The sequence below is a fragment of the Salarias fasciatus genome, chromosome 2 (assembly GCF_902148845.1).
Source record: "Salarias fasciatus chromosome 2, fSalaFa1.1, whole genome shotgun sequence".
In the NCBI taxonomy this organism is placed as follows: Eukaryota; Metazoa; Chordata; class Actinopteri; order Blenniiformes; family Blenniidae; genus Salarias; species Salarias fasciatus.
The window spans coordinates 7,050,292-7,071,851 of NC_043746.1; the positions used below are offsets into that span (position 1 = coordinate 7,050,292).

General features: G+C 46.3%; 2 protein-coding genes across 10 annotated transcripts in view; one reads left to right on the plus strand and one right to left on the minus strand.

Annotated features, from left to right (window-relative positions):
• The window catches only part of arhgef9a (Cdc42 guanine nucleotide exchange factor (GEF) 9a), a 48,961-nt gene extending 34,366 nt beyond the window's left edge, over positions 1 to 14,595 (plus strand). For 8 of the 9 annotated variants that reach the window (XM_030115751.1, XM_030115775.1, XM_030115760.1 and 5 more), the window contains 7 exons: positions 190 to 369; positions 650 to 882; positions 1,871 to 2,000; positions 3,472 to 3,603; positions 6,251 to 6,494; positions 6,776 to 6,844; positions 9,863 to 14,595. In XM_030115751.1, the coding sequence (XP_029971611.1) occupies positions 190 to 369; positions 650 to 882; positions 1,871 to 2,000; positions 3,472 to 3,603; positions 6,251 to 6,494; positions 6,776 to 6,844; positions 9,863 to 10,038 (1,164 nt within the window). In that variant the 3' untranslated portion in view covers positions 10,039 to 14,595. Of the gene's footprint in view, positions 1 to 189; positions 370 to 649; positions 883 to 1,870; positions 2,001 to 3,471; positions 3,604 to 6,250; positions 6,495 to 6,775; positions 6,868 to 9,862 lie in introns of all 9 variants that reach the window. The other variant, XM_030115768.1, reaches the window with a different exon arrangement.
• A 664-nt stretch (positions 14,596 to 15,259) lies between these two features.
• Positions 15,260 to 17,947, minus strand: LOC115404540 (ankyrin repeat and SOCS box protein 12-like). Its single transcript, XM_030113920.1, has 3 exons — positions 17,687 to 17,947; positions 15,864 to 16,392; positions 15,260 to 15,411 (listed from the first exon to the last, which is right to left on the minus strand). Exons 1-3 carry the CDS (start codon positions 17,945 to 17,947, stop codon positions 15,260 to 15,262), a joined length of 942 nt encoding a protein of 313 aa, XP_029969780.1.
• Positions 17,948 to 21,560: the final 3,613 nt, after the last annotated feature.

Sequence of the window (21,560 nt, forward strand, 5' to 3'; positions counted from 1 at the left end):
ACAGTCACAGTTTCATTTATGATTATTAACAACATAAAGGATTAACATGTTTCACGACAACAGTGGGGAGAATTTTAGAGTCTTTTCACAAACTGGCAAACTTAGAGAACTACAATTCCGGTTTTGTTCGTGTGAATAATGTTTGGTTCGATGCCAGCCTCACCGAGCGTTTGATTCATGTGTTCACAGGGCTACTTGCGCCAGTGCAGGAAGCGCGTGGACATGTTTAACGACGACCAGCTCAAGGTCATCTTTGGGAACATCGAGGACATTTATCGCTTCCAGATGGGCTTTGTTAGAGATTTGGAGAAGCAGTACAACACGGAGGAGCCGCATCTCTCTGAAATCGGGCCGTGTTTTTTAGAACACGTAAGTATGGTTTTTAAAAAAAGAAGAAGAAGAAGAGGGTTTGCACTGTCCGGCCAGGAGCAGCCACAATCATTAATAATTTTATTCAGCCCGTTATCTCCAGATCTGAACCTAATGATCTTGTTATCTTGAGATAACATTGAAATTGTGGCGGTAATTAAGTCCCCCGTAAATCATTTATCCTGAGATAAGGGGGTAATTAAGTCATGATCCTGAGAAAATGTAGAATCTGCGGGCAGCCGTTGTTACTCATGGCCCTCGCTGCTTCTCTGCATTACAGCAAGATGGCTTCTGGATCTACTCAGAGTACTGTAACAACCACTTGGACGCCTGCATGGAGCTCAGCAAGCTGATGAGGGATGGCAGGTACCAGCACTTCTTCGAGGCCTGCCGCCTTCTCCAGCAGATGATTGACATCGCCATCGACGGCTTCCTGCTCACCCCTGTCCAGAAGATCTGCAAATACCCGCTCCAGTTGGCTGAGCTTCTTAAATACACCGCGCAGGAGCACAGGTACGCGCTGACCGAGATCACATCCAGTCTGTCCGATGTGCTCTCTCATTTGAAAAACGTCCCTGCTGATGCGCCGTTGAGCTGCGGATGCATTGTGTGCGCACATCAATGCAGCTGTTGCAGGTGTTGGGCTTATTCTACTGAAACGGTAATTATCCATGCGTGAACTGAACCGAAGGCTGTTTTGTACTGTTTAAGCAGCTTTCTTTGAATGATTCAGAGGAGAACATTTTATCAAGGAATCTCGGCCTTATTGTTATGCTACAGTGACGCCGTGCTGAAGAAAAATCATTTGCACATCAGTACCTCAAATGCGTTTTTGGTGCTTTTGGGAGAGCAACAATCACCGTTTTCCACATGCAGCACGGAATATAAACATTTGCGGATGAGCTGTCGCGCACAGACGCATACGTGAGCTTCCAGATGTGCAAGCGCGTGCGTGCGAGCCCACAGAAAGCACGGCGCGGGTGATTCAGCGCGCCTCAGCCGGCTCCAGGTCATTCACAGCCCGTGCCTTCTCCGCCAGGGAGGGACAGGTGCCAGCTCTGCCGGCGAGGCCTGCCAGTTCACAGTGTTGGGCTGTGAGGATCCGCGGAGGATCTGCCAGCGAGAGGCCCGTCTCTGTCACACAGCCACACGCGGCACTGTCGACACATGCGAAGACGTACGCGCAGCCGCTTTCAAAACGAGGATCGCTTCCGCGGCGCACCGCAGCCCGAGGGGTCAGTCCGGCTCAGTTAGCACAGACGCAGTTAGACTAAACGGTGAATGGAGGAAGCGGCTGATTGGAATTAAATAGCGGCGTGTTGTTTTGACTGCGGTCCAGCAGACTTATTGCTGTTACTTGAGTTTATAACCCTTGTCTTTAATAGGCTGGTCAGTATCATTTACTGCTGCAACATTACATGTGTTTTAGTGGCCGTCCTCCAAGTGCTGTAACTTCACCCTTTAACACCTCGGAGTAATTACGTGTGCGCTGTGTCCGCAGTGACTATCGATACGTGGCGGCGGCCCTGGCGGTAATGCGGAACGTCACTCAGCAGATCAACGAGAGGAAGAGGAGGCTGGAGAACATCGACAAGATCGCCCAATGGCAGGCCTCCGTCCTGGACTGGGAGGTACGTGCCTGGATGCTCTTCACCTGTACTTTAATGATCAGCTAAACCACTTGTTTTAAAGAGCAAACAGCAGTCGTGGTTTCCGTCAGATCCCCGAACGCGGCGGTGAAGTGACTCCCCCGTCTCATAACAACACTTCTCATCGCAGGATTCAGAGCCTGTTCCCAACAAGACAGAAAGAAGCGGCGCGTACTTACCCCTGGTTACTATTAATGACCCCTGTTAGATGAAACTGTAAACCACGATGCTGGCGCTTTTAGCAGAGCGACAATTATCACCACCCCCATCTGCTATCAGCCTCAAGCCACATTTGGCCGTTACAAGTACAAACAAAGCAAGAGTTCTCCTCCGTGTTGCTTCCCACTGCCGCAGACAGCTGCTGGCAAGTGAAGGGATGAAGTTTGAGGATGAACCTGCAACGTTTTCGAGCGGATTAGAGTGTGAACAGCTATCAAAACACTGTCGCTGTCTAGAAATGAGCTGAAGACCGGGAGTCGTCAGTGCGTGCTGGAGTCGTCGCACGTGTTTCTTCACTCCTGCTCTTTTCCGCCTCGTAACAAAGCCATTAGTGCCCCGAGTCCGCCAGACATCGATGCACAGTTCAGAGCGGTGCGTCGGCCAGCCTCTCACTTCTCTGCCCGCCCAGCAGAGATAATGCAGAGAAGGAAGCAAAGCACGCAAACAGACCTTTCTGAATCTTTTATACAAATCTTTAGTGAGGCTAATGGTGTTGATTTTTTGCTGCAGCTGTTTTCTTGCTGCTTCGTCTCTCTAGAAACAAAGCTGAACAAGCTATAGCTTGAAGAGAATCTGTGTCAAATAGAACCAGTGCTTCTGTTGAACATTAGATGATGATAAGTCACTTTCGTCTGTTCTTCGTCTGTTTTTTTTTTTTACTCATATTTTTTTGTTGATAATGACATTTGTTGAGCTAATCTTCACTAGGTAGATGCGGATAAATGCAAATATTGCAGAAAACACCTCTGTGTTGTAGCCAAAAGCTTCAGACCTTATGTTTATAGCTATTCTTTGTGTAACCCAATAATACATCATCTAGTGGTGCAAAGTTGTATTGCAAGATCGACAGACTGGAGCACACTACGATGATGTGAGCTGATTGAAAACCAAGGAGAAATCTTCTGTTGCATTTTAATATCTGGATCTCATTATCAAAATTAAAGCAGCTGTTTAAAAAGTAAATACTGTTGCTCTTTCTTGAATTCATACATTTTATTAATGTTCCACTTCAAGAAATGAAACATTTTCTACACTGAGGTACTGGTACACTGAGGCATGACAGGTTTTTACATTTATCATTTTTTTCTGAGACTTCTTATCAAACCTGAAGAGCCTCAGAAGACGTTATATAACTGTTTCTACAGGCAGAGTAGGACTAACCACGATGAGTAAACCTGCTGTGACTCTACCTCCAGTTTTTTTGGTTGTTTGTTGAATGTTTCTCTGTGTTTAGGGGGACGATATCCTGGACAGGAGCTCGGAGCTCATCTACACCGGGGAGTTGTCATGGATCTATCAGCCGTATGGACGCAGCCAGCAGAGAGTCTTCTTCCTTTTTGATCACCAGCTGGTCCTCTGCAAGAAGGTGAGCTCTCTTTTTGTCTCTCGCTCTCTCCTTTTAGTTCCACTTCTTCCGTTCGTTTGAAGGCTCGGCCGGGTGAAAGCAGGCTGATGAGCTAAAATGTATCCTCATATTTGTGTTCTTCAACGTCGCTGTATCACATGGCCGCCGCCGACAGGGACGCTCGAAGACAATGTGACTTCTTTACAACCTCCGCCGAGAACCGCAAACAGATTACATAATGCTGCATGAGACGCACCAGCCCTGAGTGGAGACGCGTTCAAATCCTCCGCGCCTCTCACAAAATGGAGCTGTGGTAGTTTGGGCTCTAATGCACCGAGGCTGCGCTCTCCTGTCAGACCAGCGTTCACGCTTGGCTGGGTTGGATACATGCACTGAGATACAGACGCAAATGCAGACGGACAGACACAAACATACACACAGGCCGAATAACCGCATCAACACACACACACACGCACACACACACGCCGAGGAGCAATCATTTCATCACAACATCGAGAGAGAGAAAAAGACGTGTAAATGTAGTGTGTTTATGTCAGAGGTGTCAACATCTCTGGCACCACAAACGAAATCCAGCTCGTCTGCAGATCAGCATGTTGAAGCTGCTGTTCTTTTCCTCTGCCTAAAGTCAGCAGTAACACGCACTAAATTATAAATTCAAGTCTTTGTTTTTTTGCCTCATCCGCATGTATAGGGGCTCCTAACAGCCCTCGGGGTGTGTTCTGGGCACGTTGCGTGCACCTTTCCGTTTTCCCTCTCTTCTCCTTATCAGCACAAGGATGCACATTTGCCTGAGTGTGCTTATTTAAAGATGCTGGATCCTTCTTATTTTTCTTCCTCTTTTTTCTCTTTTTTCTGCCTTCTTTAGCCTGGCAGTGTGAATGGGTGTTCATTTAATCCAAAGGTCACGATGAGGATTGTCTCACGTGTTCATCTTTTCCTTTCAGATGCTATAAATTACATTGTCTCAGGTCATTTGTGCTTGGTTTATTGTCCTGGAGCTCAAATAAAAAGCGATTTGTCCAAAGAGGGAAATCATGAAACGATCAGATTAGATAACCACTGTTTTTATGTTGTTCCTGCTGTCACACACAGATAAGGCATAACTCTGTATCCACTGAACGATGGAGTGAGAGCAGCAGTGAAAATGTTTTCATCACGGCGCTTTTTAGTGGCTGTAACGTATATTAGGAGTCCTCAAAGTCATTTTATTGAATTCAAGAAAACAAGTGACTGTAAGGATTTAAGTGAGTTTAGTGCAGCCTGGTGGTCTGCAGGGCTCAGCATCTATCTATAGTGATCAGTGTAGCAAGTGGAATCCTGGAAATATGATGGAGGCCTCCTCACACGTCTGCTCCTCACAAACTTAATGTTAGACTAAAGTGTGCAGCCTGCAGCAAACTTTAATCAGTGATGGTTGTTGAATTAATGATCATGAATTCGGCCCATGCAGTGTTAATCACTCCTAACAGTTTAATACCTGCAAGCCTTCAGAGATCACCTGACTCTGTAGGTAGGGCCGTTTACGCAGGTGGTCATAATGTTGTGGCTGATTACTGTTGTTGATGTTTTTGCTGTGCGTGTGTGTGTGTGTGTGTGGAGGTTTTAGACTGAGGGATAGTTCACGGTTTTCCTCGTGCACACGCTGACACACACTTGCTCCAGCACTCTAATTAGACGCACGGGTTGGGCGACACCAACATTTTCCCGCGGCCCGTCATTAACTTACAGCCGCTGATTGCAGCCCGGCGCTCGAGTGTGGAACAAAACGCCGCCGCTGCCGCCGCCCAGCGACGGGTAGTCTGTGTCACTCTTCTCCAGATGAGCAAAAAATAAATAAATTGCATGGAGATCTTTGCAGAGCAATGAGCTGTGAAGCTATTTAAAAGAGTCTGACAGCTTCAGATGAAAGATGCCTCCACTCGCAGCTGCCAAATGAACAAACAGTTGGGATCAGCAGGTGGCAAAACATGCGGGATTAGCGCGGATCTTGAGGAGTTGTTGCGTTTATTTACTGTCAAACAGCATCGACTGTACACACATCGCGCTGCTGCTAGCTGTACAGCGAACACGGCAATCTGGTCACATGCCTGGCGGTGGGCGTCGTGCGTGCTCGGATTCTCCTCGACCATCGTTTCCAACGTAGCATGTTGGTCGATCATCTGACACGACGGGTCCAGTCACTCTCAGCTGAATCTGAGGCTTTATTATTTGTGAGGTTGGTTTGATTTGCCTCGCCTTGCAGTTTCATGGTCCTCATGCTAGTTTTTTAGTGGAAACAGTTTTGATAGAATGAAAATTCAGAGTTGCAGTAAAATAAACTCGGCATTAAAAATATTTGGCGTTTCAGTGAAGCAGTGAGTAAACACGCTGCGGTTTGATGGAGCACTTTCTACCTGTGTTTGCATGAGGCCAGCAGCAGATTCACTGAGAAATATGGCTTTCTGCGGCGTGCGTGGAAGGTGTTTGTGTGTTTGGGCAGCAGATGGAAAGGGTTGCATAAGACAGACTGTCAGGATACCAAGGGAGAGATGCTTGTTGACACCTCTAAGGTTCAGCGCACACACACACATACACACACACACACACACACACGCTCACGCAGGCAAACACACACATTAACAGACGTCTTCCTCTCCTCTTTCACCAGGATCTGATACGCCGGGACATCCTGTACTATAAGGGCCGCATCGACATGGATCGCTACGAGGTGCGGGACGCCATCGACGGGCGCGACGACGATTTCAACGTCAGCGTGAAAAATGCTTTCAAGTTGTGCAACAAAGACAGCGAGGAGATCCACATCTTCCTGGCCAAGAAACCCGAGGAGAAGATCCGCTGGCTCAGGGCCTTCCACGAGGAGAGGAAGATGGTGCAGGAGGATGAGAAAATCGGTTGGTCACGCGACTCTCTGCACCTCGCTGTTTGGAAGCCATTAGCTTCAGTCACAATGGGAGCGGGAGGTTCGGTCACATGTGCAGGATGGATGCAGGGTTTTGTAGCACAAAGAGTTTCTCTGTGTAAGAAAGGTAACGTGTGTGATTTATCCGGATGGGGTTTTTTTTTTGTTTTTTTTTTGGTGACAGCATCGCAGATTTTTTGAGCTACTATGAGGTTTGTCACGAAAAGTGAAAAAGAAAAAGTAAAAACATGGCATACGTTCCCTCTCGTTCAGGTTTCGAGATCTCCGAGTACCAGAAGCGTCAGGCAGCCATGACAGTGAGAAAGGTGACCAAACAGAAAGGTGAGGCAACAAGAAGATATCAGGTGATTTTCCTTTTTATTTTCCTCACTGATGTGCTCTGTCTTCTCATCGCTGTTTACTCTTTTCTTAACCTGCTTTCTGTTGGGTTCTATTTTTTTTTTTTTTTGTTCCCTATTTTCCTTTTGCTTTCCGCACCTTTTTCGAGCGCGCACCGTGTTTCTGAATGGACCTAGAATAGCCTGGTGCTCAGTAAGCCAGAGAAGTCAAGAGGATTGATGTCGTCACGCTTTATCGCCTCCAATATTTCCTCTCTTCGAGCTAATTGTCTGTCAGCCCCATAAACGCCAGGACGACTCGATCCGAGTCGCAAAGCAGCTGTTAAGCATCAATGAAAAGACAGAGGGCTGTTTGCATGACGTACCGAGTTTAAAGGACGACACCGGCGTTCGTGGCATGTGGGTCTCGTGTCACGCTTGTCTTGAAACTATTTACTTCTTCAGACAATAGTTTATTTATTTATTTATTTTTTACTGAGTTTGGGTGGTTTTGGGGACTTTTGGTTCTCTTTCCATTCAAGATCATGGAAACGAAACCCCCACCCTTCAGTCTGACTCTAATTATCCAAGTAATTCTTAACATGTTTTTTTGCAACAGACAAGATGGTAGTGAATCCTGGGCTGTGTTTCAAACTAATTACTTATATATGGATTTATATGTTTTATAAAATTGTAGAAAATAATAGAATAAACTGTGTTGTGTGCCAAAAATTGTGAAAAGAAAAACGTATTTTGAAAAAAAATTAGTTTGCATCAAGCAGGTAACGATGTGTAGATAAAGAAATTGTCACAGATCAATAATTACATTCTACACACTATTTTTAATACGTTCACACTTTAAAATAAGATTACGTTGACACTTGAAAACTGCACCAACACAGTTTGTGAGATACAGAAGAATGTGACAAAATTGAAATAACTGCGTTTTAGGTTATTTCTATTCTCTCAAAACAGGAATAAAACAGCTGCAATGCAAGATTTGCTTTGTTTAGTTTTAGTTTTACTTTTTAATATATTCACACTGACAGATATCCATTTGATGCATGATGAGCAGCAGCAGCAGCAAAAATGTGGACCAACCGACAAAACTATTGAAATATCTGCAAAACGGCATGTGACCGTGAAGTAAATCATCCATCTTCAATACAGAGAGGCAGTCTCACTTCCACATTCACCACTATTATTTGAACCAGACGCTCAAATTAGACTGAAATACATAGTTTTGGCCTGTGAACTCCCAAGCCTGGACTTGAACAGCTAAATATTCCCACTGTGAGACGAGACGGCTAACCACTGCACCACAGTGCGACCTCGGTTAAATTAATCCAATTTTGTGTCTGACAAGTTTCAACACGGATTAGTCAAAGTATGGAAAACGGCCTTGAAATGTTCTGTTCAAGCCTTTTGTTTGCGTCAGTCAGATGTGGCGTACGGTAAGTGAAATCCCAGACGTGAGGCTCGTCCTCAGGGTGCAGCAGGTGTTTTGGAGCACAGCCCTGGTTCGCATACTTAGTGAAATCAGGCCACCTGAAGGTGATTAAAATCAGGCCATGCCCCGTTCCACTAGCGTCCCACGCCCTCTGCGGCCGACGCGGCGAGCCTCGCCGATGCCCGCGGCCGTCCCAGTAACAGGAGAACGCGTCAGACGAGTTCTTCAAGGCGGCGGCGCCGCCGCCGCTTCCTGACAAAGCGCCGCAGACAGAGGGCCCGCATTCCCACAGCGCTGCTGTCGTCCTTTAAGGATTAGCCGTTTTAGTGCTAGGCTAGATGTCTGTACATTTACCATTTCTGACCCTGTTCTGGCAATGAGCATGACCATTACCCATTGAGATACTACTGAACTAACGACCACTGCTGGAATGTTCTCTCCGACATTAGGACCCCTCTAGATGTCTGTCGGAAGTAAATGTTGTGTGTTTCTAAGTGCTGTATGTGTACATGGCTGGCACAAGGTGAAGTACTCTCTTGAATTTCAGATTCATTTATAGATTTCATCTTGAGAAAGAGGGCCATGTTGTATGGACATGGTTTGAAAATGATAAAGGTATATGCATTAGAGTTCTCCTTAGAGCTAGCACAATAAGATGCCATGGCAACTGCTAAGCAGCATTGGGAGGCGTTGTGTCTAAACGTTGGCATTGGAGCATGCGGCCACCGTCCAATCTGTTTACAAGCATTATCTTGACCATCACCAAGAGAAATCGGGTCCCGCTGACACAAAACCGTGTCGGGGGTCAAAACACCTGTAACGAAAGAAAACTGTTTCTCATCTTCCTCATTTTTTGGTTCCAAGATGCCATGGCAACTTTTGAATACTTCATCCCCAAATCTTGACTGTATCTATCTACTGATGACATTAGCTTAGCTGTGATGCTTGTAGACTGTAGCTAAACGACATCGTAGACTGTAGTTAAGTGCATATTAACAGTTTTTTTTTCTTTCTGTTGGCTCTATATTTTCGCCACTCTTGTGTTCTCAAGTTGTCGAGGGTGCTATTCAAACAAATGTGCTGCTAGCAAACATGGAAGAACAATGCCCCTACCCAACGCCCCACCCCCACCCCCACCCCCACCCCCCGGCTGTGACCTCCTGGTTCCGTCGTTTTGCTGCTCCGGATTTGATTGAATAGCATCCGTAGTCTCCCTGGTGTGTATCGCTCGCGCTGAATCCCACATGCCGCCCAGATTCAGCCGCCGTCATCCTCCGCCACATCGCAGGATTCATGTGCAGGATGGCTGGTTTTGTTCGTCTCTCTGCCTGTTCTCTGTGTGGAAGCATGACTTGATGTTGTGTTGTTGTGCCCGTTTTGGACGCCGTACTGATAACGTTTCCCTTTTTTGCTGCCCGCTTCTCTTCTTCTCCTCCTTTTGCTTGGCGTCCTGCTCTTCCTCCTCTTCGTCCCCCTCCCTCCTCTTCTGCCTCAAACTCTGCTTTTTTTTCTTCTTGCTTCCTTTTTGTTTTTCTTTGTCTTTTCTTTTTTTTTTTGCACCTGCCTTCGCAGGTGTAAACAGGTGCACGCCCCCCTCATACCCGCCCCCCCAGGACCCCCTCAGCGTGGGGCAGTATGAGGTTACGGAGGACATGGCACAAGCAGAGGTTTTTGAATTCAGTCAATCCAAAAGAGGCCAGGCTCCTTTCTGGCAGAATTTTAGTAGATTAGCTCCATTTAAGAAATAGAGAAACACAGACTCTTCCGAAGGACCAGCTATTTTTCTTAGAAGCACTAAACACTGGATGATTATGTCCCATGATGAAGAAAAATATGAAAAACATACACACACAAGAGACTTGGAAGTCAAGGACCAATGTTAATATAGAGAGCGACTGGAAAGCAGCAAGAGGACTGAAGACTTGGATTTAAAAAAAAAAAAAAAAAATGGAGGAAAAAAATACAACTTTACAATTCATATATGTTAGTAACGTTCTTAGTTATCATGCCTCTCCAGCTGAGTCGTCCATCACTAACTCTTCCCCTCCGATTCTGCATATTCGCTCCGTCTGAATGTCCTGGAGGTTTTTTTTTTTTTTTGTTTGTTTTTTGGGATTCCCACCAGATTTTGTTTCGCTCCACCATCTGGAATCAGGAGGTCACGCGTGGGGTCATTCCCAGGAAGTCGTGCTGACGGGGGTCCGAGAGCTGAGGTCTCGGCGCGCCGCTGCTGCTATGTGAGGTTTTACTTTTTTCTTTTTTTTTTTGTCTTTTTTTTTTTTGTCTTTTTTTGCTGCATTCTTCTGAATGTGAGATCGATGAGCGACGACCTCAGCTGCCGGGCCGTGGAGTCCAGCCCGTCCCATCACGGACCGGTCTGGATCGTGGTCTCCTCCTCCTCTCTCCTCCCCTCCACTCTGCAGACAGAAAGCCCCCCCCCCCCTCCCTCCCTCTATCTCTCCATCCACCTGCTCGGCCTCCGTGAGTCAGCGGCTCTCGGAGGGGAGGCTCTCATTCACTCGGAAACCCGCCGCCGGCCACGATACGCCGGGTCAGGGAACAAATCAATAGAATATTTACATCCTCTCCACCAAGCGCTCGTGACAGGGTATTCATATCCGACCACGCCGGGGATCGCCGCCCGGAGCCCGCCTGCTCAGACGGAACAGCTGGGAGCCGGAGATAGGCAGGCTGCGGTCCACCTGCCTGGCGTCGCACCCCCACCCCCCACCCCCCCAGAGACCACCCCTGTAGCACTGTGCTGGCAGCTCACTGGGTGTTTTTATGGAAAGAGCACAGCCTACCTCCAGAAACCAGAACGTGAAGTTGACGCATCGGCCAAGGTCTGAAATAATATCAAGTCATCCGTTAAGTAAAAGTTGATTTAATCATTTTCTTCTGCTTGTCACTGTTTAAAAAGAAAAAAAAGGAAAAAAAAAAACAAGCACATGAGGAGTTAGTGAGAGGCTTTCTTTAGCACTAAGGGGGGCGGAGGGGGGGGGGGGGGGGAATGAAGTGGACAGACCTGAGTGTGTGCTGCAGTGGAGTGGGGAGACAGAAGAGCGCTGGAATCAGTCTGCAGCTCGCAGGTGTCCTCTGACTGATCCAGGCCTCTCTGAAGACTGCAGCCTCGACTCCTGGCTCGCCGCCGCGTCACGCCGCTCCCCCAGATCTGATCCGTGTTCTCTGGCAGTTAGCTGCGGCACCCGCTAAGTGATTTACAAAAAGGACTGTTGCCCGATCAGATTGATTTGTTGAACCAACAAAGTCCCCGAAGCCGCCGCCACCGCCTCCGAGAGAGAGAGAGAGAGAGCGAGCGAGGGATCCTGCTATCGAGTCGCCCTGAACGAAGATCCCAGGAGGGAGACGGTGGATTTTTAACGCTCATCATGAAAGATCTATTGTTTTCTGCACTGGGAATGTAAGTGAAACATCTGTCCACAGTTTGTGATCATACTTTGACCTCAGATACCGGAGTACATTTTGTGTTGAGTTCTCTCACCGGACGGACAGTACATATACAGTATGACAACTTGTGCAATGTGATATATCATTATATATCTTCACTATTCACTACAACGTGATATCAAAGAGTTATATATTGTTCTATGTCATTCGTTTGCCTTCTTATAGGCCTTATAAACTAACGGAGAAAGAAAAAAAAAAAGACCTTAGAGTTGCTTTTGTACGTTGTGTAATTTATGTTTCGTTCCAGTAAAAAGAGAAGTTGAGAACTGGGTGAGTTGGCTGCTGGTGTCTGTAGAGATGGCTCCCGGTGAGATCGTTTTGGAAGATAATTCTCCTGTCTGGCACAGCAAAAAGATATGGTTCCCAGGCCATGATAACCTCAGGTCCCGTGCTACGCCCCGCCCCTCCCCTCCCCTCCCCGCCCCGCCCCGCCCCATCTCCCACCACTCTACTCAACACTACCACCAGGATCAACACGCACACACACACATAGACACACACACACACACACACACACACTCTCGCAGACACACATAATCACGCGCACTCGCTGGCCCGTTCTGCTGCGGAGAAGAGAGATGCTATCTAACAGTGCCTTCCAGCATTCCACTAGTGATTATCTATTCAGTTTCACAGGCAGATTTGAATTAGTCATGTATTTTCCCTTCAGTGCATCTCTCACTCTCTCTCTCTCTCTCTCTCTCACTCTCTCTCTCTCACTCTCTATCTCTCGCTCTCATACACTCTGGGAATTCCTCGTTCCCCGGTGCACGAGATCCGCTCGGACAAAAACTTAGAGGTCAGGCCTTTTTTCTTTTCTTTTTCTCCTCCTTTCTTTTCCATATGAGTAGATCCTGTGCTGTCCGACAGACACACTTAATAGTATTAAAAAAAGAAAGAAAAAAAAACACCTTATTATATTCTATCGCACTCTACATAGCAGCAGTTTTATTGCACAAGAAGAAATCTAATTTCAGATGTTTTAGAAGCTACATAGAGTTCATTTATCTATTTAACATGCTGAGAGATGGTTTAATTTGAATATATAGCAGGAAGCAGATTCTCATTAGTCGACCTAGGTTTCACATTTGAAAGTATATTATTAACGCTGAGTTCCGAATCAAAAGAAGAATCATCTATTTTACCTTTATCAGCTACACACTGTAAATACTGTAAAAAGAACAGATCATATATTTGGATATTGGTATTTTGCGTTGGAGACGAATGTTGTTCCAGTTCTAGCGTGCGGTAGACCTCAGTACCAGGTAAAATGCATGCTTGTGGCATCCAATATTTTGCATGAGACTTAAGGCAACTCTTAACAGATTGTTTGGTTTCATTTGACTTCCGAATCGGATTTCTTTTATTTTATTTTATTCTTCTTTTTTTTTTTTAATCTCATGGAAGCCCACGACGACGCGGTCCCATGCCATCTCACTGGAGGGCGCTCTTTTCTCTGTCCACCCGTCTCCTGCTCACTGCACACCACAGGCTGTAGCTTCTGGTTTTGTTTTTTGGTTGTTGTTTTTATTATTGTTTTTATTTATTGTCGAGTCCGGGGGGGAACGTGTGTTATTTCCGCTCACGCTGAGCTGTTGATAGGTGATCTGACAGGCACTGGTCTTCTCTTTACCCACATAAATGGGGATTTAGAAACTGTAACCTTATTTTAAAGTCTTTACTTTAACCTTCACTGTCACGCTCCAGACTGCTCGTTGATATCTTTTTCTTTTTTCTTTCTTTTTCTTTCCAAATGCCATTTTCTGCGGAGGAAAAAAACGGGTATAATTTTTCTATAACAACAGTGAACCAAATAGGCGTTAGCACCGATCATGGGTGTTTGTGTATAGATTTGTAGTCAAGCAGAAGAGCTGAATAAATTCGAAACCTCCTGGGATGAGCTAAAAATAAACATAATCCTGAAGACACACACGCAAACACACACACACACACACACACACACACACACACACACACACACACACACACACACATATATAGCGTACTTCATTGCAATTCATACCATGCTCTTGTTTCTGCTGAAGAAATGATTATTTGAAGTACAATGACTTGACTTTACCAGTGAATTCCTCACTTGTATTTATTAACAGCAGTATTAAATAGTACCAATTCTGGCCACGTCGTTTCAAGGATGTATATATCGGTTCCATTTATTTCTTTTATAATTCTCAATCTGACCTGAGAGGACAGCGTCTGACACAGCTGAAGTTTTCATTTGTTTCTATTTTTATTTCTCTCTCTCTCTCTTTTTCTGGTCATGTAATCACAACAGACTGTCAACTGGACGCTCACATTTACCTGTTCTTTTATTTTATTGTTGTTCTTTTTTTTTCTTTTTTTTTTTTGTGAATCCCGGGCACACATGAGCCAGTAACTCTTTCGCGTTGTTTCAGACCGGTCAGGGTACAAGTCGTCCACAGCCACGGCCTGACGTGGTTTCCACTGACAGAAGACGACATCCCACACTCACAAAAACACACTCCATTGTATATTACCATCCAGTTCCAAGGTCTGGATTCTCTTTCTTTTTTTCTTTTTTTTTAATTTTTCCTCACTTACAAACTTACTCGCACTATCTGCATCCTTTTGTCGCCATATGCAAACAACATTTGTCGTTTTCTTTCTCGCTGGCCTTTTTTCAGTTGGATTATTTGTTGTAGAAATGAAAAACCTGAAAAATAATTGCCTATTCAATCCAGAAACTGTGAATGGGAGAGTGGAGATGTCAGCTGTATGTACATTATATGTTTTGATGTAATCAAGAAGCACTGGGAATATGTTGTACTTCGCTGTAAAAAATAAATCCATATCTGATATAGCTGTACTTTTGTTGAAAATAAAACCTCTACAGAAGTGCGTGTCGAGGCGTCAGATGTGTGAGTGAGAGCTCGGTGCTGTGATATTATCTCCCTGGCTTTGTGGGGGCCTGGATGGGTTACAGAGGGAAGATTTATCACCGCAGAACTAAAGGCCTCATTAGAAGAAAGTCGCAAAATTAACGGTAAAAAAAAAATCTCTCAGAAATTACAAACTTCTCTCCGCTAATGGCAGCCTCCAAAAAAAACTGAGCCTTAATCAATAAGTCATGAGAGATATGCAAATCTTCTCTCCCTGCTGGCGAAGCTGAAGTTTAGGCTGCTCGTTCGGCTTCCTGATAGTTTGAAGTTTTATTTTTTATTTGTTTGTTTTTTTCCAAGGGAGATCTAAGACATCCTGGTGTGATGCTGACAAGCAGCAAGCGTGTGTGTGTGTGTGTGTATGTGTGTGTGTGAGTACAAGCGCATGATGAAAACTGCCACTGCAGAGCCCGGAGTTTGAACAGGCCCGATGTGCGGTGCTACTCTGGTCTCTAGTGGTCGACCGTGGAGCTACACTCCCAACATAAACCCTCCAGAATCATCTCCCAACAGCCATCCAATCCGTCCAGGCAGGAGCGTCAAACACTAAGAGTCAAAAACAACAACGGTAGAAAAAAAACAATCAGGTCGACATGAGTTCCGAGGTGTCGTGCTTCAAGTAGTTCCTCAGGATCAGCGGGACGTCCAGTCTGTTAATCGCAGGCTCCTTATCTGCAGACGGGAGGAATCCCCGGATCGCCAGTCGGGTCTGAGACATCAGCGTCTTGGGACAAACTGACGGCGAAACAGAAGCAACAGCCGTTTAAGGGGACTGGACGCCGTGTGAAAATGTAATTCAGAAACCAATGATGCACAATGAGCCATATGCCGGAGTGAAAGGAGCACAATGTCCATTCATCCGTCCGGTGCACTGCACTGTACAATGACAGGACACTGGAGCCGGTCCAGGATGAATATGGACACAGGCAGGCTACATCCTGGACATGCTCAACCCAAACACACACAAACATATACACACAGGAAATTTAGTGTCAGAAGCCTGGTTCTGAACGAGGGGAGGAAACCAGAGTACCTGAAGAAAACCCACACATGCATAGCGAGAACATGCAAACTCTGAACAGAATGTTTCCTCCATTCTTTGGTCAAGTTGCTTGCATTAAATCATATTTTTCTTTAAGTGGACTGCAGCATTTTGAACCAGACGCACACTGCTCGCGTCGTCTCACCTCTTTCCTTGAGCAGCAGCAGCAGGGCTTCGTTCTGCTTTGTCGTCTTGTCAATGATGAGCGTGGGCAGGTACACGTCTGCGCCGAAATCGATGAGCAGCTGAATGTACTCCACGCCGCAGCCGTAGCGCAGGCACACCTCCAGCACCGTCTTGGGCTGCTTGATCCTGGCCAGCATCTTGTGGTCGGTGCAGTTGTAGTTGGGGTTGGCGCCGTGCAGCAGCAGCAGCTTGAAGCAGTCCAGGTGTCCGTACACAGCCGAGATGTAGAGCGGCCCCCGGCAGGCCGTGGCGTTGGAGGCCCACTCGGGGACCTTGGGCCTGACGTCCACCTCGGCGCCGAAGCGCAGCAGCTCGCGCAGCACGTCCACGTCGCCCTCCCGCGCCGCCGTCAGCACCGGGGAGCAGTTGTTGTACTGGCTGCCGTTGGGGTCGGCGCCGGCCTTCAGCAGGGCCACCACGCAGTCCAGATGTTTCCCGCTGACGGCGGTGAAGAGCGGCGTCTGGGCCTTCACGTCCAGACTGTCAATCTGGATGGAAAACAAAGCAGCGCAGACAAACCGTGAAGGGGATTGAACAAAGCATCGATCAAACTCACAGATCATCACGATGCAGCTCAGATGTCGGATAGAATATAACTGAAACGAGTCAGGCTCATACTGAAATATACTGATGCTATTCATTGTTATACTAAAAGCCATCTGAACCGTTAAGTCATGATTATACATTAAGTTACAGCGCAATGTGGGGGATAAAGTATGAAATGAAGCTATGTGTTAAAATAACACACAAAGCAAGCAATTGTATGAAATAAGATGATATACTATTTTAATACCATTTCATTGAAATAGTATGACAACACGACACTGTAATGTGCTTTGTCCTGATCATCAAATGTCACTGAAGCATAAGTGAATCTACGTGTGATTTGTGCGTCATTAAATGAATGGCGTTACAGCGATGGCTTCTCATCTGGATTCAGGCGAATCCTCCGCCGAAGACAAACAGTGAGATGTGAAGGCGGAGGTCACATTGAGAGCTGGACACACTCCAGCTGTGTGTCCATGAGGCTGAAGCAGTGTGAGCAGAATGCCACATTCAAGCATGACTGGCTTTCTCGTGGTTTGAGGCAGGAGGCAAAATTCTCACATGAGTAGACGTATTTGTGTAAAAAAAAAAATTCCAGTTAGGCTTTTTAAATAACGCTGGCTTTGTGCTCCAGGTTTAAAAATAAAAGGTATCCCATTGAAGGAGTCTGCTGTTATCAGTGTTATCTGGTTCACTTCAGCTCTGTCTGTTTTTCCTCAGTGTTTTAGTCTCCTGCTGCTGCTCCAGTTACACCGTCATTGATGGGTTTGTTTTCTTCATACGGATAAACTAATGAATAAACATCTGCCTGCAGTGTCAATCTGCTGAAAGCCGAGGGGTGAAACGTCCACGGGGGATGGAGAACGCTGAATGTGTGAGAACCTACAACTCTGCTGGAACAATGAGTTTCTAGCTGATGTTTTCACTGCTGGATACTTGTGATCGAATCACTGGAGATGTATGGAGACGACAGGTCAAAGGTCAACAACATTATCATTGACACAGCAATCGTGGTGCTTCACCACGAAAGATGGCAGAAGAGGAGGAAAGATCGCAGCTCTGATCCAAAATATGATCAAATGAGTTCAGTATGATGTTAGTTAAAGGAATCATGCGGCAGTATTATGGGATGGCTGGGTTTTATGTGTAAACAGGATCTCTGTGAACATCACAGCCATCAGCAGTCCCAGCTGCGGCACACAACTCAGAAAAACAAGCGCCGCCGCCGCGTCTCACCTCGGCGCCGTGCTCCAACAACAGCTCCAGGCACCTCAGGTGTCCCAGAGCGGCGGCGGTGCGCAGGGGGGTCACCGGGACCCCCCACCCGCTGCGGGCGTTGATGGACTTTCTGTAGGCCTCCTGGGACAGCAGCTGGGAGAGCAGGGCCACGTCGTCGCCGCTCACGGCGTTGTTCAAGGCCTGGCACTGCTCGCCGTCCTCGTCCTCCTCCTTGGGCTGCAGCAGGGAGAAGATCTTGGAAATGTCCATCAAACTCATGTTGACAGCTTGGCCCAGAATCATAACGCAACTCCGGGCTGCGGCGCCAAGTCAGAGGCTTTCCATCTGCAAACAGCAGAGACAGAGACGCCACGGCTCGCAAGCAGAACACATCCTTTTGTCACTCGTGTGATATTCAGAGCTCACACCCGTCGCAGGACGCGAGTCCGATCCAGACTCCAGGAGGAACACACACACCTCACCTCGCTGCTGGCCGACGGCGTTCCCAAAGTTCAGCTCTGAAGATCCTCCATTGTGAGTCACGTGAGCGAACGCGAAGACAGAGGGTGATGCTTCCAGAGCCGCTGCCACTGGTGAGGAGTGCAGTATGCCATAAGTGTGTGTGTGTAGTGTGTGTGTGTGTGTTAACTGACAGAGGGGGCCAGGACTCCTTCCTGGGGTTGTGGGGGGGGGGGCTTTGGAAGGGGCCTAATTTTAGGCCACACATGGGCCTGGCTAAACTTCCATTCTTGGAGAGTGGAGGCTCAGGTTTATAATTAGAAAGGTGGCGGAGTTGTGACACCCGCTCGGCGACTGGCGAGCGTGACTTTGCCTGTGCCGGTATGCAAAATAGAAAAGTAAGAAAAAATAACCCCAGAATGTGCCAGGCTGCACCGGGGTCCACAGGGTGAGAGAAACAGCAAATAATTGATGAGGAAGGCGTCCGGTGCGCCGCCCGTGTCCTGCGATCACCCCGCCTTCCTGACTCACACTGATGAAGCCATTTTTAGTGTCAGCTGCGTGACTGTCAGAAGCTTTAGAGGAGAAGCCAGTCAGCTGTCCCTCTGCCAAACCCAGCCATGTTTTCAATGCCGTCCCACGTTCTGAGAGGGAGAGAGAGAGAGAGCGGCTGAGACGCATGGCATTCTTTCAGCAGATGGCAGAAGAGTCAGGATTCCTGGCATTGCACAAACACACTGTGACGTTTTATTTATTTATCCGGCCAGAAAGAAACGGGACGGAATTCAAAGAGGACGGTTAATGCAAACACCCGGAGTCACCTTCAAAGAACGCCGACGAAATGAAAGCGATCAGCTCCTCCAATAAAATACAAAGGGCTTTTTGACTGGAGATGCTTTGAGTTTGGTTGTTGCTGATAACATCAATGGCTCTTTTCAAGCGTCCCGTGAGGGCGGGCCGCCGGCAGCGGCGGGGAATCCATCCGTCGTGCTTTTAATGTTATGACATGCAGAAATGTCATGATTTGAGTGTGATGGTTAATGTCGGTAGAGGCTTCTCTGTCCGTTTGGATAAAGCCCGGATGACCACCTGCAGGCGGGGAGAGATTTCCAGAAGCAGCCTTAAATCAGATGTTCCTGCAGGCCATTGATATTTGGTCTCCCGTCTGTTTTCTGCTCTTTTCTCACTCACACCGCTACCTTTCTGCTTTATATTCCTTCTTAACAGCTCAGCAGCCTCCTTGATGCTCACTTGTTCCGTCAATGGGTCAAATCATAATTGAGAGGTTTGCTCATGCTAAAAGCAGGCTGTTTTCCATCACCTCCCATAACCCCAACTCAGAATGAAGCCATAATAAAAGACACATGCTGAGACTGGTCCATTCTGAAGCTTCCTTCTTTTTCCACATAAAGTTTTTCACGAGCAAAAATAAAAGTATTTTTCAATTCCTCATCAGAATTTGCTTGGAGGAGAAACTAAAAGAAGCATTTCTCAGATTATTTCTACTGAGTGTTTCAGGTTTTCCAGCTGACAGTTACTAGTATTTCTTTCAAACAAAGCCACGGATGACAAATCGCTTGCTCCTCTGAAATGGCTCGCCGTCATCTTTTAGCTTGTTCTCAATGTGAAAGAAATCACTTTGAGCAAGTATCTTTTCTCCACCATCACATCTCCCTCTTCACTCTAGCTACAGTCTCATCCTTTAAATATATATTCTTTTCATTTTTAGACATTAAAGTCAGGGACCTTTAGGCTTTTACGATTTAGAGTTGATCTAATTCATATATTTTATGATCGGTGTTTATAGAGTCACTATGGGTCTGTGAGCATCATGCAGTTTTAATCACCTGTATGTCCTGTTACATCTGATGATGAAGCAGACTTTCATCTTTGGCCTGCAGGAAATACTTTGATATATACAAAAGGAATCTATTTTCTTTGTGTTATTTTCACATTTTATAAGTAGAAATCCATCTTGATGTTGAAAAGAAACACAAAAAGGTTCAATCTTTATGGATTCTTATAAATTAGTTCAGATAAGGATTACAAATCACCAGACATTTATTTCAAAATGTAGTGGGTAAAATTACAAACTCAAAAAGCATCATAACAAACAAAATGCATACATACAATGTACCTAAATTACTAATTAAAAAAATACCTGAAAAGAGTTAAATCATTCTAATAGAATATATCTGAAAGGAGCATCTTTATGTGCCTCTGTTTTAAAAATCCCGAGCAAAACACAGCAGCATTCTGACTTAACTTTGTGCGCCATAAAGTGTAAATATGCCAGGATGCTAAATAAACATGAGCATTATAAAGTCTGAAAGCAGCAGGCTGGAAGGCCTTTTCTGCTGTGCTCAGTCCTGCACCTCTGAACAATGATTCTTTGGATAAAAAAAGAAAGAGGTGTATTGAAGTACACTCAATGCAAGGAAATGATGTGAAGGGGAGTGGTGGGTTCTTAATTATAGCAGTCTGGAAAGTGTCCAGCAACCTGTTGCAATGTGTCCATCCCTACAAATATTCCAGAGGGTACCTTTTACACAGGTTTAATGATCAGCTATTCTTGTGTCAGTGTGCTTAAAACAAGGAACTGGTGAACAAAATAAGCTTGCACAATGTTTCTACACACTGAAACATGGTAATGAAGCATTTACATTTTGCTACTTACCACTGCTGCTCTTTAACCTTTCTACAAAAAAACATTCTGAAACTCTAGGACTTATAAATCAATGATATGGTAACAAAATCGAATGTAATTAACCAAATCAGAAGTTGAATGTGGGTTTGTTTTCCTCCTTCCACGTGGCAGTCATGGATAATGTGATCATTGCGGTGTCGAATTAATTTGAATTTGCAGTTACACTGTTCGACCAGCAGGTGGCGGTGATGACTCGCTGATAGCAGGAAGTGTCGCTACAGCAGCAAAACAAGGAAGAGCGCCTGTTTAAATTCAGCCTTGTTATGTTTCTCTCTTAAAATCCGTATAAAACACTGTTAAAGTGCCTGGTTTGGGCTGGGAGTCGCTTTTTTTTTTTTTATTACTATGTAACCGACGCGGTGAGTAATAACCCGCGGTGGACATTATGAGGTTTGAGCAGGCCGCGTTAAAACTGTGACAAAGTGTTTACTATCCTGAAGAAAATGGACGAGGAGGAGGAGGAGACAGAGGCGCGGGCTGCCAGAGGGAGTAACGGGACCGCAGCCAGTTTTCGGGGGTCATCGAGGCAGCGGGGACACGGAGCCTCCCGCCCCCCGGTAAGGGCCCCCCCCTTACCGGGGGGCGGGAGCCTCCCCCCGGGGGAGTCACGGAGCCCCGTCCCGCCTCCACTGAGCCCCGCTCTGAAGGTCAGGACATTCAAAGAGCACCGTAGAGAGGTCACTCCCAATCCTGACCGCCTGACTCACTTTCGCTGCTATAAAGAGC

Coding starts and splice junctions, on each gene's coding strand:
- LOC115404540 (XM_030113920.1), bottom strand. CDS start 17,947: ATGAGTTTGATGGACATTTCCAAGATCTTCTCCCTGCTGCAGCCCAAG. Junction 16,393..17,686: donor TGTTGGAGCACGGCGCCGAG/GTGAGACGCGGC, acceptor TTTTCCATCCAG/ATTGACAGTCTGGACGTGAA. Junction 15,412..15,863: donor GCTGCTGCTCAAGGAAAGAG/GTGAGACGACGC, acceptor TTTCGCCGTCAG/TTTGTCCCAAGACGCTGATG.